Source organism: Sitophilus oryzae, unplaced genomic scaffold (genome assembly GCF_002938485.1).
Source record: "Sitophilus oryzae breed Bouriz unplaced genomic scaffold, Soryzae_2.0 scaffold_471_pilon_pilon, whole genome shotgun sequence".
Classification (NCBI taxonomy): domain Eukaryota; kingdom Metazoa; phylum Arthropoda; class Insecta; order Coleoptera; family Curculionidae; genus Sitophilus; species Sitophilus oryzae.
In genome coordinates this window covers 249191-266603 of record NW_022147053.1, presented here as the reverse complement: position 1 = coordinate 266603, position 17413 = coordinate 249191, and the positions used below count along the sequence as shown (strand labels likewise).

At 31.3% G+C, this 17413-nt stretch overlaps 1 protein-coding gene across 6 annotated transcripts in view; it reads left to right on the top strand.

The window, feature by feature from the left end:
• The window catches only part of LOC115886178 (piezo-type mechanosensitive ion channel component), a 91787-nt gene that overhangs the window by 53633 nt on the left and 20741 nt on the right, over nucleotides 1–17413 (top strand). For 4 of the 6 annotated variants that reach the window (XM_030905267.1, XM_030905266.1, XM_030905268.1 and 1 more), the window contains 5 exons: nucleotides 1432–1544; nucleotides 6123–6266; nucleotides 8779–8872; nucleotides 10142–10299; nucleotides 10954–11045. In XM_030905267.1, the coding sequence (XP_030761127.1) occupies nucleotides 1432–1544; nucleotides 6123–6266; nucleotides 8779–8872; nucleotides 10142–10299; nucleotides 10954–11045 (601 nt within the window). The remainder of the gene's footprint in view (nucleotides 1–1431; nucleotides 1545–6122; nucleotides 6267–8778; nucleotides 8873–10141; nucleotides 10300–10953; nucleotides 11046–17413) is intronic. The other 2 variants (XM_030905270.1, XM_030905269.1) reach the window with 1 other exon arrangement.

The window sequence follows — 17413 nt, the reverse complement described above, 5'->3', positions numbered from 1 at the left end:
ATTTTGCCACCGGAACCACAACCCAGAGACCATACGCAGGCTGTTAGGGTGATATGAAACGCAGGATGCTCTACTGCTACATTGCAAAAGGACTGTGTATCAAGCGAGCATATGGGTTTCTGCGAAAAATCCTCTAATTCATGCTTCAGACCCTTCTGATTTTGGCTGGATGAATCTGATCCCAAGAAATCTCCTGATGCCAAACTTAGCCTGAAGTGGATATCAATCCCACAAGTTAGTAAAGCCTGCGAGGAGCTTATCAAATGTAACTGTAAGAAGGGCTGTCTTAAAGCATGCAGTTGTAAAAAAAGAATCTTCCCTGTACTTTATTATGCAAATGCGTATGCTCAAAATCTTGATTTCATGATTATATCTATACGGTATATTTCTGGTATATTTTTGTTTATTTTGTGTTGTTTTTTTTTTATATTTTGTGTCTTAAGGTTGCCTTTTCTGATATTTCTTATATTACCTGTTAGTACCTGTTGTTTTATAAGTACCTGTTCAAAATTGGATAAAGTGGAGAAAATTATGCAAGCAAAGTATTTTTGCAATATTTTTAGGGTTAGGTTAGTATTTATTTTTTGTTGAAAATAGACATGTTATATACCAATCGATAGGAAATTTTATTTTATTTAAATTAGGTCTCTTGACAACTTCCCGAAAAAATAATAGTTTCTGAGAAAATTGAGAACAACTAAAAAAATGTACCTTTGGGGGTGGTTTTGGGGTAGTTTTTCAAAAGGGCATCCTATTTTTATTTCTAGTCCCCCAATAAAGACTTTTTGGGTAAAGGCCAAAACTTTAACACGCACAGTAACTCACACTATAGGATTCATACCTACTATTAGATCCTATTAACAAACACGTGATGAACCAATTCTGTATTTTACTGTTTACTAGTTTTTTTAAATATCTCCATTATAAGGAATTTATTATTTTTTATTCTTATAGATCTGGAGTGGTTGGTTATATTGGTTAAACCAGAATCCAGAATATATACCTACATCTCAAACAGAGATGTATGATATTTTCACAGTGGATGAGACTAATACGAGAACGATACAGCGATCCTACGCGAAGCTGCACATTGAAATTGTATAACACTAAACTATATTTTTGGTTCATCTATCTCAAATCTGTCTTTATCATCACTATGTGTTTTCATATCACCCTAACAGCATGAATTTGTGTATAATTGACCATTTTCTAATACGTAATTCTCACAATTTGGAAAATGTTAAGATTTTGTATGTCTATATCAAAATTACAAAATTTTATCAAAGTAATTAAATATTAAAAATTGTTTTATTTTTTTCTTATTCTTGTTTTAGTAGTTTTAATTATCAATGCATGACTTTTAGTTAGAAAATGGCCAAATTAGTGAATTTAATCAACTTTTATTGATTTTTTTATGGTATTTTTTCATAGCTATTCGATCTGGCGATTACTACATGTTTGATGAGCTGGACGATGAGTTGGATTTACTTCCAGAAGAAATTAGGGATGATGATGAGAAATCGGATATGCCTACAATGGGCGAAGTAAGTAGTAATATGAATATTTTAGCTTGTTTGTATTTTTGATAATATGTTTGTTAAAAGTTTAGAAAAACATTTGGTTTTTGTTTTCTATGATTTTAATTCCTTTTTGATATTATGAGATATGACTTAGTAGTTTAAGATTTTATCCATTGCGGTTCTTGCTAGGTTCTTTAGGATACGGTATGATTAATAACAGGTAATTCTTTGAATAAAAAGATTAAGGAAGGAGTATAATACTATCCATGTATTCATGCATGGTCGACGGAAAGAGGAACTCTAGGATGGGGATCCTTGACAGTTCTGTTTGACGATTCATTTGACTCATTTGAATTTGATTTGAAATTTTGTGGATTTGTCAGTCTTTACTGAGCTTATTTTATCTTATTTATTATTTATTATACTACTGATAGTTTTTTAGAGCTAGTAAATCTAGAAGGAAATTGTGGCAGAACTTACATTAACAGTGACACTATTGCAATTTATCGAAAAAGACTGTAAAATAGTTGGTTGACTAGCGTGCGGCAGATCTCAGTCAAAAATGGAGTGAAACAATGGAATAACTTTTCGCTAGGAAGTGGATATATAATATACATACGTGTAGTAAACCGATCATTTATGTAATTCACTTAAAATTAACTAATTATTTCTTGCATTTTTGCTTTTATTTACTACTTGTCAAAGATTAGATGTTAAAGAATTTAGATACGTCAATTTGACTTACCTGGTTCAGTAGCGTATCGGATGTTTGTGTTAATAAATAATTATTATAACTTATCTATTTTTATTAGAGTTATATATTTTTATAACAATTTTAATAACTACCAACATTTTTTATTCACAACGTAAAATAAAACAACAAATTATTGAGTCTACCCTACATCATATTTTTACACGTTTTGAATAAAATTAGAACAGCACTGATCAACCGGAATTTAAGTCGGCCATTTTAGAGTCTCGTTGCGGTCGATCTAAGATTTTTGATAATATGCTCCTTTCTTAATTTTTTTATTCAAAGGTATTATTAAATGCTTATTATTTGGTGCATGGTTGTCATATTTATGGCAATTATTAGCTAAAATAGTAGTTATTATATGTAGAGAATACTTTGTGACGTGAATTTCTCAAATTTACATTATTAGCGGTTACTATACGTTTACAGAGCCAGTGTGTTTTTAAGAAAAACATTTAACGATGTGATCAAAAAGTTATTATTTATGATTACAGATGAGCAATTCTTATGGAAGTCAAAGTGAAATACGAGTAGTCTCTAATCATAAAACTTTTTTAAATATGATTTTCGGACTCTAAATCTAATCAAAATATGAACGTCATACTTACCATAGAAATCATTTTTTTGTCACATGTTATTATTAATTTTTGAGTCTGTAGGTTTTAATAAGCCACATTTTTTATACAACAAAGAGTTAGGGTCGTTGAGCTTTATTTCTGGTACGAAAGGGTATTTTTGGGTACAGGTGTTAATATTTGCACGAAAAATGGTTTGGTTGTTATACCGTGCTGGCAACTGTTACTTTTGGATCGGCATTTACATGTGTGGAAGTAAATCGCATAGGGATCTTATTAAGTCGGAGCGAGAGAAATGCGACCGACCGACGCGACGCGCGACGGTGTGCTGTTGCGGCGTTGCCGATACGCCTTTCCCTATCAAGTAAAGTAAAATCACGATCGCAAACCGCTTATTTTTATTTTTTTTCAAGAGATAACTAGATAAAATCATTTGAAATGTTTCTGAGCATCTGAAATGGGATTATAAGGATATCGTTAGGGTGTGATTTTTTTATAACGAGAAAACGTCAGTAATCGCGATAATTTAAAAACTCAATTTTTTAACACATATCAGGCCATAACTCAAGAGCCACTTTAGATATTGAAACTTTTTTTATTTTCAAGATCGGATATTTTACAATATGTTTACATAAGAAAAATTCTATAAGGTTGTTTTTTCCATTCAAAAATTGTACACAATCCATCCATTTACTTTTAGAGCATAGCAATTTTCAGCAATCGTGTACTTTTTTTATTGATAAAGATTTTCACATACTGTCTACAAAGAAAATACAGCAGAAATATTAACAAAGTTCTTGAAAAAACTACAATCTATTATTTCTAATAGATTTCGAGATATCGATTTTTGAATTCAGAGTTCTAATAGCGCGACCACTATCGAACACGCACTCAATTCCACTTATTTTTACCAAAAATGCAAGTGTTTCTAGCTTGCACTTAAAAAAATTCAAGCTATAGGGAAAATTACAACGACTCATTAATAAATAAACAAATTAAGTATCACGAGACGTAATTAAATCGTGAAGCTGAACGCGTGACGTACACCTTTCCCTTGAACTTTAAGTACTGACAGAGGTATTGATTGGGTCGACCGGTCAACTGCGACAAATCTGCTATATCCCCTTCCACGTCTCTTAGCGATGTGCACAGTTTCTCGGTTTATTTCATACGTTTGGCAACGTGTTTACTGTCCTCTCTTTGTTCAGTACATTATAAACGCATTGTACTCTTCTTACATACGGAAATCTCGACCCAAGACTAACCTTTGCCAGCCCTTAGTATAGTTCATATCAAATAAACTTTTAGTCACGTGATTAAGCTTGACCGGCACAGCGTTGACCACTTTTACATATTTTCTTTTAATCAAAATATTTTAGGAAACTAAAATAAATTAATTATAAATATATAAACAGTTAGTATTTACAACAACAAAAGTCACCTTCTTACATTGCTTAAGGGACATAAAGCGCCATTACTACAGCTTTCCCGTTCAAAATATTCTAATAAAAGTGCAAATGATTTTTTACGGCTATTAAGCTATCTTGTACACTTCGCTCTAAAAGAGGTTCTAAAAAGAACAATGGTCGACTGCAAGGTCTGCTAGTAAAAATGTTTAAGCTTAAAGTATCACAACACAATTCATTTATACCAAAAACTCGTAATATAAAACTGAAGTGCCAAAACGAATGACAATATCAAGAAATAAATAAATAAATGTGGCAACTTGGCATTTTTTACAACAGAGGTACCACCTGAATACAAAGCGGGAAATTTAAATTCCAGTTAGTCAGCCCGGCGTCGAATATGTCCGTGGTTGGCAACAATGAATTTAAAAATCGCGCCCTCGATTACGTAACTAAAAGTTTAATTGTTATCGAATATATGAAACATACAATGTTTTTATGTAACTATTAACGTAGACTTGATAATACAGTAATATTTTGTTCATTTTTTTAATGAAAGATTCTTTATATTGGAGTATTTAGTTCTATATCATATTTACGTTATATTTTGTTCTCTAAAACCATTTTTTAAAAACTTTTTTGCATTTTAAAATATCTTTAATACAAAAATAATCTGCCACGGAGTGTAGTTAACCAACTAAAGTCTGTCCAACAAGAGGTGATATAATAGTAACATTTTAATTCACAGGCAAATTGTATTTTTTGTCGTTTTCATGTTTTTTGAAAATTTTCAGGTCTCGTTAGGCAGACTTTATATACCTATGCAAACGATTTTTTTAATTAAATTGAATATATGTCTACATTTAAAAGCGCTGTACAGGGTGTTTTCTCGAGGAACTACTTGGTTTGATATGCCAAAAAGTACATTATTTAGTGGATGTCGTAAAATTGAGTTAGGTTAGGTTAGGTTAGAAAATGTTCATAAACATTTAATCTAGTTGATTAAAAAAAGTATACTATTAATATTGCAAATTATATTTTATTCTCTCAGTATAGTAGTATATGACTATTTATTTTTTTTATTATGTAACGAGCACTTTGGTTACTGAGTTGTTTCGTCAAACTGCTTGAATCTTAAACCCATTTTTGCTTTTGATCAAATCGGTGTGAGAAACTATGAACCGATAAATTGTTGTTTCGGGAGAGAATATCCGGGAAAGTTGTGTTATTGAATGTTATTGCACCCAACAACGCCCTAATTACGCTCTCTTTACGCGTTAATCATTTTTCGGAAATTTCATTAACATTTGAAATTGTCACAACACAACACGACGCCTAGTACGAATTCTTTTTCACTTATTTTTTACTACCTGAAACAGCGTTACATTACACAAACCTCGTACCTGAGTGTTTTATACTCACTCAATAACTGCACCAACAAAAAACTAAAATACTTAAATATTATGAGAAAACCACGATTTCAATATTATTTTAATGCGATCAACATGGCGGCGGCGTAAATTCCTAACAATAATTTCTGATTTCTGCCGTGAAGCGCTGCGGTCGGAATTTGTTGAAATCAACTGAAATGCATGAAACCTATAATGTGAAGAAAGTAACAGTAATGAAGTAACATTTATTTTTAAAAATAACTCTTTAAATAAACCCGAGTTAATAATGTTGGTCATAAAATATTGCAACTTTGCCATTTTTCGTATACACCTTGTACTTTTTGTTCTATTAATCGTAGTTTCTTGGGAAAACATCCAATCTGGCTGTATTTTAACGGTGAAGGGTACGAAATACCTATTTGCATGTAGGCGATCATCCTTCTTGACGCATATATTTGACGTTGATGGGTTTGTAGTTTTTGAATGCCGCTATTAAAACGGACATGTCAACCGTTTTGCGTGAACGGCGCAAGAGCATGAAGCGGCGCTCGAGCGTGCCGCTGGCTAGAAAAAAGTCTGCGCGGTCCACAATGTCCGCCCCGCTACCCGCTCCCCCAACAGTGAGTTACTAATACTAGCACAACAGTTTGACCGCTTCCACTAACAAGGATAAATTTCTCTCTCGCTTGCAATTGAGTCTTACTTACATAATTTGCTTTATAATATTTTTTTGGTTGCTTTATGCACATACTAGTATCCGCTTTGCATGAACTTATTTTCAAATTTATAAAAAATACTAAAGTATTTTTAATTGTTTAATATTTATTTTATTAGTTAAACACTATTTTAAATACATTGACTGGCACGAAAAACGAACACCTTAAAATTTGTAATTGTAAATGTCTTCAAGTTCAATATATTTTGTTCTAGGTCCGATGTTGATGATTTTTTAAGCAATTTGTAGCTATGTTATTTGACTTTTTAGATTCTTTCTAAACTTAAAATGGCAGTTCCTATTTGTCTATTATACGAGGGAAATAACATGTCGATAAAAAATATCTATACCTATGTTGCGGATTCATCTATCCAAAAAAATCCTTATGGGTTTTTCGCCACTGCACTGCAAGAAAAATCTACAAAATAAAATAGTTATTTTTTGTAAACACTTCTGGCGTTAAACCTAAACGGACGCTGCTTGTCAGAAGTTGGGTTTACAGTAATAAAAATTTGCCTAACAAAGAAAAAAATGCTTAACGTTTCGGAAAGTTTTCTCTTTCCGTCGTCGGAAGCAAAAAAATATAAAGAATCAAGAAAAAAACTATTTAAAATATTTAAATTGAACTATTCGAGAACACTTTACTTTTTAAAACAGATACATCTACAAGAAATCGTTGACGTTCTCAAGAATAAAATCAAATCGTTGACGTTCTCATTTCTTGTAGACGTATCTGTTTTAAAAAGTAAAGTGTTCTCGAATAGTTCAATTTAAATATTTTAAATAGTTTTTTTCTTGATTCTTTATATTTTTTTGCTTCCGACGACGGAAAGAGAAAACTTTCCGAAACGTTAAGCATTTTTTTCTTTGTTAGGCAAATTTTTATTACTGTAAACACAACTTCTGACAAGCAGCGTCCGTTTAGGCTTAACGCCAGAAGTGTTTACAAAAAATAACTATTTTATTTTGTAGATTTTAGTGCAGTGGCGAAAAACCCATAAGGATTTTTTTGGATAAACATGTCGATACTTTGACGAAACTTTGAAACATCCTCTCGAATAGTTTAACAAAATAAAGGACTTAAAGAGCTTTTTTATTGGCTTGTGATGTAGTAAAAATGACGTTTTCTAGTTTTGTTTAGTTAATATTATTTTGTTTTGTTCAAAAAATGTGTTAGTTTTTATTCTTTTACAAAATTTGTAGCTATTTAAAATCTAAGAAATTTATTGATAGAGAAATGTTTTATTCAATTTTTTTTAATATTGTTATTCTTCATTTTTTAAAAATTAAAATCCCTAGGTCCCCTCTAGGCTCAACCCTAGATAGATATGATTTTTTTCCATAGCAACTGTTAAAATTGCCTTATAACTATCAAAAATAGTAGATAAAATAGTACTTTAACCGCAACGGTAGATTAAATGATACTTTAACAGCGAGGATAGGTTAAAAACTTTATTTTTTCTCACACGTTTTTTAATAGCTTCCATTTTTGAAAATTTTTGTATTTCTTTTCATAAGTTATTCGGGATTTAAATGGAAGTAGTTTGGATATGGCGTTTGTCGCCTCTGTTGAATATCTGTTGGTAATTTACTTATTTCCTTTTGAGCCATTTCTGGCTCCAATTCAATCAGCAATCGACACGAAAGAGAATTAAAAAATATTAACTCAAAACTGACAAGTAAAGAGACAGCTTTATTTATTTGTTAAATTACATAGAAACCAACGCAAACCCAGCACAATATTTTTTCTACTCGTAATAAAATCCTTGGAATAATAATTTCTGAATATTTTTTAAAACGTAACTCGCTATAGAAAAAAATATTGTTTTATACACGACGATAAAATTGCATTATCGTCTCCCGAAATTAATTCTTTCATTAATCTTTTCGGTCGACGATAAAATACCATTTTATCGTCTTGTATAAAAATAACTATAAATGGTGTAGTTTAAAATTCGAGAATTTTTTGAAATAAATTTGTGTGTCTGGAAACGTTCTATCATTTTGTTAATCTTTCTATAGTTAGTGGTAATTTTTGACAAGTTTTATGTTAATTAGTTAACCTCGCCAAAATTGTCATCGGTTGTCATTCCCCAGCCATCTTTGACGCTGCTTTTTTTTTATCATACGGTACTAATACACTCAAGGCGACAAGCTTGAACGTGAAGCCTTTTGACGTGGTATGTAGAGTGGTAGTAGCCTTTCTTCTCTGTCTCTATTAGCTGAAGCAATATGCCTTATAATAAAATTATACCATGTCAAACTTACAACTTTACAACTTTTATATTACAACGTGTAGTGTATATGTGTAAACTGACATTTAATTTTCTACTCAAAATAATGTATATGTAAAATAATTCGTAACATGTTTTAACGTGATAGTCGAATGGAAAAATAATATGAAATTGTCTGATTAGGTTGAAGAACCGACATCGAAGAGCGTCACGATAAAGGAAGATCCTCAGCCTAGTACCAGCAAGGACGATGAGATTAGTGAAATAACTGAACCAAGTAAATTTATTTATTTAGTATACTCACCGGCAAAAAAATCCGGCCACTAAAAACTAGTCCCAATTTCAAAGTTGGATTTCTCGCGAACCACCCATTAGATTTTTATGATTTTTTTTAAATTTTAAACGAATTCCTTCTTAACGGATGCTACGTCAGCATTTTTTATTCCGAATTTATTTTGAGCATATACAGGGCACAACAATAAGACGAAGTTTTTTGCCCAAATTTTGTAACACCCTGTAGGGTGCAGCAGCTGTAGTAGTTATTGCTAAATCAAATCACACTGTAGCCTCATCTTTTGTGAACATTTTGTTTTTTTAATCACATTAGTATCTCTGTTTGTATTGGAAATACGCTGCTTTAAAACAAACGCCTCGAAAAAAGCTTTAAAAACAAATCAAACATCAGAACGTAGGTAAGTTTAACCTGAAAACTAACTAAAACATGAAAATTAAAAAAAAAGGTAAAGAAATTGTAAGGGATTAATATCTAGTGTCCACTCGCCTGGTGAAATTTCCCGTACCACATCGTACGTTCCATACACCGATTCCAGGCATCCTGGACTGATACCCAGGGTATCGGAGACATAACGTTGACTTCGGCCATTCTCAATTAAAGCCACAATACAAGCAACATCCGTTACATATGGCATTTTTTAATTTGACAAACGTTTTTTTCATATTGCACATTACTCATAAATCCGTTTTCGCCTATGTCGCTTTAATTATTTACACATAATCCTTTCTACCTTTTTCCGAGACGTTCGTTTTAAAACAGCATATCTCCAATACAAAAAGAGATAATGTGGTGATTAAAACAACAAAATGCTCACAAAAGATTTCACAATCTAATTGGCTACAATGTGATTTAATTTGCTACAAAGTGATTTAATCTACTATCGCTGCTGCACCCTACAGGGTGTTAAAAAACTTCAAAAGTGGCAAAAAGCTTCGTCTTATTGTTGTGCCCTGTATATGCTCGAAATAAATTCGGAATAAAAATTTCTGACGTAGCATCCATTAAAAAGGAATTAAATTACAATCATCAAAATCCCATGAGTGGTTCACGAGAAATCCAACTTTGAAATTGGGTCTCGTTTTTAGTGGCCGGTTTTTTTTGCCGGTCAGTTTATATTACAGAATTTAATTCATAGTACAAAAAGTACCAAAAAAATCTATTAGACTGGTATGTAGCTTACAAATGAGTGAAATTATTGAAGCACAGCAGAAACTGATGTACAGTATTAAATTGTTTCCTTTGTTTTGCCAGGGGAATATACGCTGTTCCAAAAATCCATGCATTGGCTCGTATTTATATGGGCGTTTATCGAAAGCGGTATGATCAGTCTAACGAACTTCCTCAACAGATATTCCAGAGATTACAGATACGTTCTCAAAACTTTAGGAAAAGAACGGCAAACTCTAAAGGTAAGCATACAAACATTTAGGCTGGACGTACACAAAAAAATCAAAACTGTTTTAGTCCAAAACTTTTTATTTTTATGGGAAACGTCTTAACGTTAGTCTTAGGTTGTGTGCTAGGAAGTAAATTTTCATGCATATTTTCATCGATAAGTTTATAACTTCTGAATAACGGTCTAGGTAAAGCATCTCGCTCATTTGTCAGCTCAGAAAAAGTATTTGGAGTTAGTAACTCGCATTCTCATTGGAGGATACTGTCAATTTTATTTCAAACCAACAATCAACGAGAATATACCTATAATTTAACAAAATTACTGTAAATCGCTATAAATAATGAATTGTTTGTAATTGAACTGTAATTTCTGTATTATTAATGCGGTAAATGATGGAGATAAACAATTGTGATTGATTAAAATTTTATTTTAAGATGAAACTTTTGTTAACAACATTCTGAGAATTAGACATCTGTCTAAAAGATCCCCAACATGAATAATGAACAAAACATTTAAACAAAAACAGATCACACAAAACAAATTGTTGGTTAGTAACAGTTAGTAGTAGTCAGAGAGATATAGATGTAGTAGTATTTTGGTATAATGCCTACAGCTACCGGCCGGATAATAGAATTATCGTTTTTTAATAAATCTTGTCAATTTTCAGGAAAAAACTGAATACGATGTAGGTGTGAGAATAGGCTCCAACCAACTCTGGCATCCTGCTGGGTCATTCCATGACCTAATGAGACAGTCAACGTAAGTATTCTAACCTCAATTACCGTCACTTTTTACTAGTTGTTTTGGTAGTTTTAATTTGAGTCAAGTGCGTAGCACACTTACCGATTGTTTTTAGAATTAGCGTAGACTAGTAGATTTTTTTGATTGGCTCGATTATTGGTGACGCCATTAAGTATGCAACTAACGTTAGGAATATTAAACTTCGAAAAATTAAAGTAAACTAAAATGTGATTAATTTTTGGACGATATTTAAAAAACTGTTTTTGTTAATTTAAAAAACTTTTTTTAACATGGTTAGCGAAACGCGCATACATTGCAAAAGTAAATTGTTTTGGTTTATTGTGACGAATTAGTGTTATATTTTGCTGTTGTAACCACTAAAGTTGGTATATTTGGAATGCATAGCATGAAATTAATATATTTAAAATTTGAGTGACAAGTGATTACTTAAAAATATTGTAAATAAATGTATAAAACTGAAAAATCTAATCGTCATTTTTTTTTTAAATTACGGTCTGTGTTAATACAAAACAAACAGGAGTGTATTTTAAACAAAACACCGCATACCAAGAAAAAAATATTAAAAAGAACTATTTCTTACTTTCAAACTTCAAGAACTTTTTGCAATTATTATATTTATGAATATAACTTATGTCCAAATATATTTTTTTTAATATTGCACAGGAATAAATAAAACACAACACAAATAAAACAAAATATTTTATCAATAATAACACTTAAAGCTTTTATACCTTGAAAGTTGATTAAATAACTTTAATATTATTTTTTTTAAACCAGTACTCATTTTTTGACATTATCTCTCTGCAGAGATTTTTCCTCCACTTTTTTTTGTCAAAAAAATACAAAACACACGTAATAACACGAACCAAAATGCAAAAGCAATTCGCAAATATTTAACAGTTTGACACAAATTATAACCTATAATTTGGCAAGAGTTTGACAAGTCTCAAGAATCTTAAGTCGAGTTCATACGTATCTGTGTCCGTGCATCGTTCATCGTTCCGTCACTCCAATAATACTGAAATATGATCTGTCATTTTTAAAATAAACCAATAAAACTGGTTAAAAACAACAAGAGACGACACATGACGGATTTATATTCAGGGTGGTCCAAACTGTATTCCGGAAATATCGGGAGCATATTCTGCAGATAAAAATAAGTAAAAAAAGTTCGTATAAATGTATGTCCTAAAATGCTTACTTTTGGAGATAGAGGGTGTAGAAGTTTCATTTTTATTTCGATTTTTTCCAAATAATTTGTGAAGTAAAGTAAATATTTGGATGAAAATTGGTGTCTGGGAGTTTTTTGACTTGAGAAATTTGATTTTGATGTCAATATGATTTCTATTTGTAGAGGGCGCCACCTACATGTGTTTTAACTGGTTTGAAGAGTAATAACTTTTTGTCCGTACCTGTATAAAACTATTGAGTGAAAAAATATAAATTTTCGTGATTTTTTACGTAAAAAATGTCTCTTGATGAAAATCGCTACGAGCAACCTTTCTCAAGATATTTGAAATCGAAAATATCAATACCTGTCATCACTGACATAAATTATTAAACCTGCGTTGACTAAATAGTTATCAGCCTGAAATCATAAATTTGAAATGTTTTTGTGCCAAAAGTTCAACAGAAATTGTTGTATCATCATTTTCTCGAAGAGAAGTGTATGATTAATTTAAAAAAATAAAAAGTTCCCAAATTTATAATTTCAGTCAAATAACTATCTACTCAAAATATTTATTTTTTGTCCATTCGGGAATACAGTTCTGACCACCCTATATAAACCCACCCATAGTTACCTTACAAACTATTAGAAACTCTTTTTAGTGAAATAAATGGATTGGTATGGGAATAATAAAACAGTGTATAACCCAGTATTGCCAACAATTTCAATCATTGTTGATCGCTCCGTAACTAATGTCTTTAAATAACGTACGCATAAGTATTTTCGGTTGCATATTCAGTGGCGTCGCATTAATTGGGCCAATTGAATCAGTACGTAGCGTAGTAGACTAGTAGATTTTTTCATTGCATATAGCGAGGAATCACCCGCCTCTTCTGTAATGGGCATATTCAGCTCGTCGGACTCGTTCCGGCACGGGCTCACTGTTGACAGGTATTTTTTATTTTCTGATTGTTTTTTCTTTGCTGGTAACTCTCGTCGTTGTTTTAACACTCTTAAGACGAACATTTGCACCTATCTATTAATTTAAGAAACTGTAATTCATTAATAAAGACAAAACTTGATAATTGTTTAACATTTGGGCGGTATTTGTTGTGTCATACAGGATGACTTCAATGCTGAGCAGTTCTACGTATGACGATAAATGTTCGTATAGTGCAGAGAGCGATACAAAAGTCGATGTTTCGCCTTTTCCCTATTCTTCCCAAGAGGAGAGGTATTGCATACTTTCCAAAAACTGTACATATTTTTTCATACTTTATATCAGACGTTATGCTTAAGATCGAGCTTGTTCATAAACGGGTTGAATACTATAATGAAATACCTCGTGGATTTAATTGATTCATTTAAACTGCTTATAAATTGAGCCGGGATTGGTACGTACACGCTGTAGGCTACAAATTTGGCTACAGATAATTATTACCGAGCTTAAAGAAGGTCATTTGGAATGGTCAGAATTAAAATGGATCAAGTCCAATTTCCTACTATTTTAAGATAATCGTCTTTATACGTTTATAACAGATTGTTTTTTTTTTCCGGTAGGGAAATTAATCAAGTCATACTTCACGCATTAAAGCAGCTATAGCCTGTTTTTGTTTGGTTTCTGAATATTCTCTTGATTCCTTTCAGAAGTGGGATCAAGTCCATAAAATTTAACGCCGTGCTTGATATTAACACACGTGCTTTAGAGCTAAAAAAAAATTTTTTTTGATAAAATGGATGACAATGAAACAAAGTCTGAACCATTTGCACCAAGTGAATCAGATTATCAGAAATGTTAAAGGTCTGATTCTATCGATTCTGAAAGTATAGTTTGATTTATCAATATTTTCACTATTACTAAATAAATAAGTTAGGCTGGTTTTCTTACAAATACTTAGATATCTGAGATGTTGTTGATCTGAATAAAATTGCACGAGGAAGAAAGATATCATTTCAAATTGACGTAACGTAACACACTCTAAGGCAACACATAAAAGATCTTTCGTTTATCCCGCCTATATACCATAATGTTTATAAAAATCGGAGAAAACGCTATTAATAGACAATGTGAAGTCAACAAATTCCTTAATGAAGACGAAGAATATACCGATGAACCAATTTATATCTAAAATTTCAAATATTTTCAGAGATAAAATGGTTCAAGTCCAAAAAAGTATAAACAAGCATTCTTAAAAATGACCACAGTTGTATTTTGAGTTAAATTAGATTTCAATAATACAATTTAAAATATAATAAAGCATTATGTCAAGTTTTCTTCTCCAGCTTGTTTTATTTTAATTAACATTAAAAAACTTTAACTCTCATTTTCTCCATAATTATCTTCTAGGACTTGATCTTGAAGAGTATCAGTCAATGGATTACCTTTGATATCCACATGTTTTATTAATATAATTATAATACAGTTTGTTTTCAGCCTTTCATGTCTGACCTTATCTCTCTTGAAGCGGTTTTAAAATACATGTTGTATTTTTTATTACTTCAACAGTTGTACCTTAGTCATCTTAGAAAGTTGATACTCTTAAATTATTAATATTGCAGATACTTTCTGCCATCTCACGTGCTTACATAAGTTTGCCAGAATATATTTTTTGAAAGACTTAAAATTATCTTAAAATCTACGAGGTATTTCTATTAAGTTGAATAGTATCGGACATTTACTGCTTTTTCCAACCATTTTTTGCCTATATCACTTAAGTCTTTTATTTCATCATCATCATAAGTTACGACTTGTCATTTGTTATTATCTTTATTCGATACACTAGTTTCTTCACAGTCGTTATAAAATGTTCTCTGTACTTTTTTGTTCTTTATACATTTAGACGCCCTGACGTTCTATATTGATTCGGATATGACATTATAAATAACACTACTGTTAAACAGCCTCTACACTATCCTCAAAATGTTTTACGAAATATTTCTGGAAATATTTCGTAAAACATTTCTGGAAATACTTTCAGAAATAAAGTTCTGAAAGCAGATCTAGTTGCCGATGGTAGATTAAATTGGCTATTCCTCTAAGGTTACACGAGAATATTTAGTTTTAATCATTACCTAACATTATTAATTACAATATAGTTAAAACAATATATTTCCAAAACTTAAAATCATAAAACTGCAGGGCAATACGCAGTGACTGTTCTGGCGGTCCGCCTTTTATAGGTTATAATTCACGGCGTTAAACTATTGAAAAAATCGTCTAATTATTTCTTATTTTTGAATGGATTTATATCAAACTATATTATTATTATAGATAAAAATATCTTTTATTGACATCGGCTCAATCAATATAATTTTCCCAATCAGCTCGATATATTGATGATATTACCAGTATTACTCATCAAGCAATACTACTGATATATTAATCAATTAAGGCCGCGTAAAACAAACATAACATATACATAAAATATAATAATACATATACATAATAAACATATTGAAATTATATTCCTGCTGATTGAGCGTGAAAAGTTTTTTTCTTAAATATCTACTCTACATATTATAAACGCGTGTTCAAACATTAATCTTGTGAAATATATATCAAAATAAAACGAGTTGTAATTAACGAAATATCATCGTAACAACAGCTATTTTAGAAACGTTTAGGTTTACTTATTTCACTGAAATTTATGAAAAAAAGTCCTTTGCCTCGGGTACAGATACCGACACGTTTTGGAAATAGCTCAAAACGAAACAAAATTGAACGAGGCAACAGGAAACACTCAAAAAATCACCCCACGCCCTCGTCACGAGTAGTTTTTAAGAAAGGCGCTTTTAAGAAACGAAAGTAGGTCGAGGCAAACCGAAGTGGGTCAAGACAACTGGAAATAAACTGAAATGCGACAAAGTTGTGCGACCTGTTTCGAACAGTTTTCCGCATAGTGTAGAGGCTGTTTTAGAGTGTTAATAAACACATTGATCCAATGTATCCGTGTTTCCACAGATTATTTTTTTCTTTCGTTGATTATCTTGAACAACAGCGAAATGTTAATAATAAGATTTTTATTACTCGTAAAGAAGTCAAAAAACAACTTATTATTGTGGTTAGCTTTTTCAAGTTCAGACATCAATTTGGCAAAATTGAACTTAAATTAGCTTGCATGTTAGTATATTAGAATGGATTATTATATCAAAAAGTACTTTTTTTGATACACAGATAGGGAAATTGGAACAACTTTCGTTGCACGTCATCAATGACACCATGCGTCGTCTTATGGAGTTTGCTGGTGGTCGTATTATGATGTGCAACGAAAGTTATTCCAATTTCCCATATATCAGTATTCTATATAATTCGAATACAGTCCTGTATTATATAAGTTGTTCCTGAATGACATGGTAATAATTAAAGGATGATTAATAGATTAATTAATTAATAAATAATTTAATAAGTTTATGATAATGGTAATAATTAAAGGATGTGCTTGGACCTATTTATAAATAACTTTATATGTATGTGTCTTAAAGATCTTAACTTTTGATATACATGGTACATATGTATGATATACATACTATTAATTATACAAGAATTCTTGCTATTTAACTGCTTATATAGAAATTTAATTCCACGCTGTGTTTGGCATAATGTGGATCAACCTACTCTCACTACCGGTTTCGGAGCCGTACTCCATCATCAGGTGAGCTTGGGTCGATTCCACAAAATGACAAACTCAGCGCAGAGTAGTTAATTCCGACTTGTCGGAAAGTATCGGTTAGATATTAAGTCCCGAACGGGAGATAGCGGGTTGCGTGCAATGGTAGTACTTTCGTACCACCGAGGCGCAACTATCGATAGTAAAAGGATGGTAAAAGGCTTTTTTCAGGCAAGCCAAATTATAAAATGGAAAACAAATTGTTTGCAGTATACTTTCAGATATTTAGAACATACATTCATATAAAGTTTTTTTCTTAGAATAAATCTAAAAAGCATCCCCTAATTATTAGCGTGTGATTTAAGAACACCCTGTATAACGTTTTAATTTATATTAAAAACCTAGTTATTGGCGAATACAACCACTAATTTTATAAATACCTCCAATACACTAAATTTTTTCTTAATATGCAATTTTAAATAAATTTCTATTTGTCTATACAGGGCGGTCCGAAGATAAAATTAAGTAAAAAACTTCGTATAAATGTATGTATGTCTTAAAATGCTTAGTTTCTGAGATACAGGGTGTAG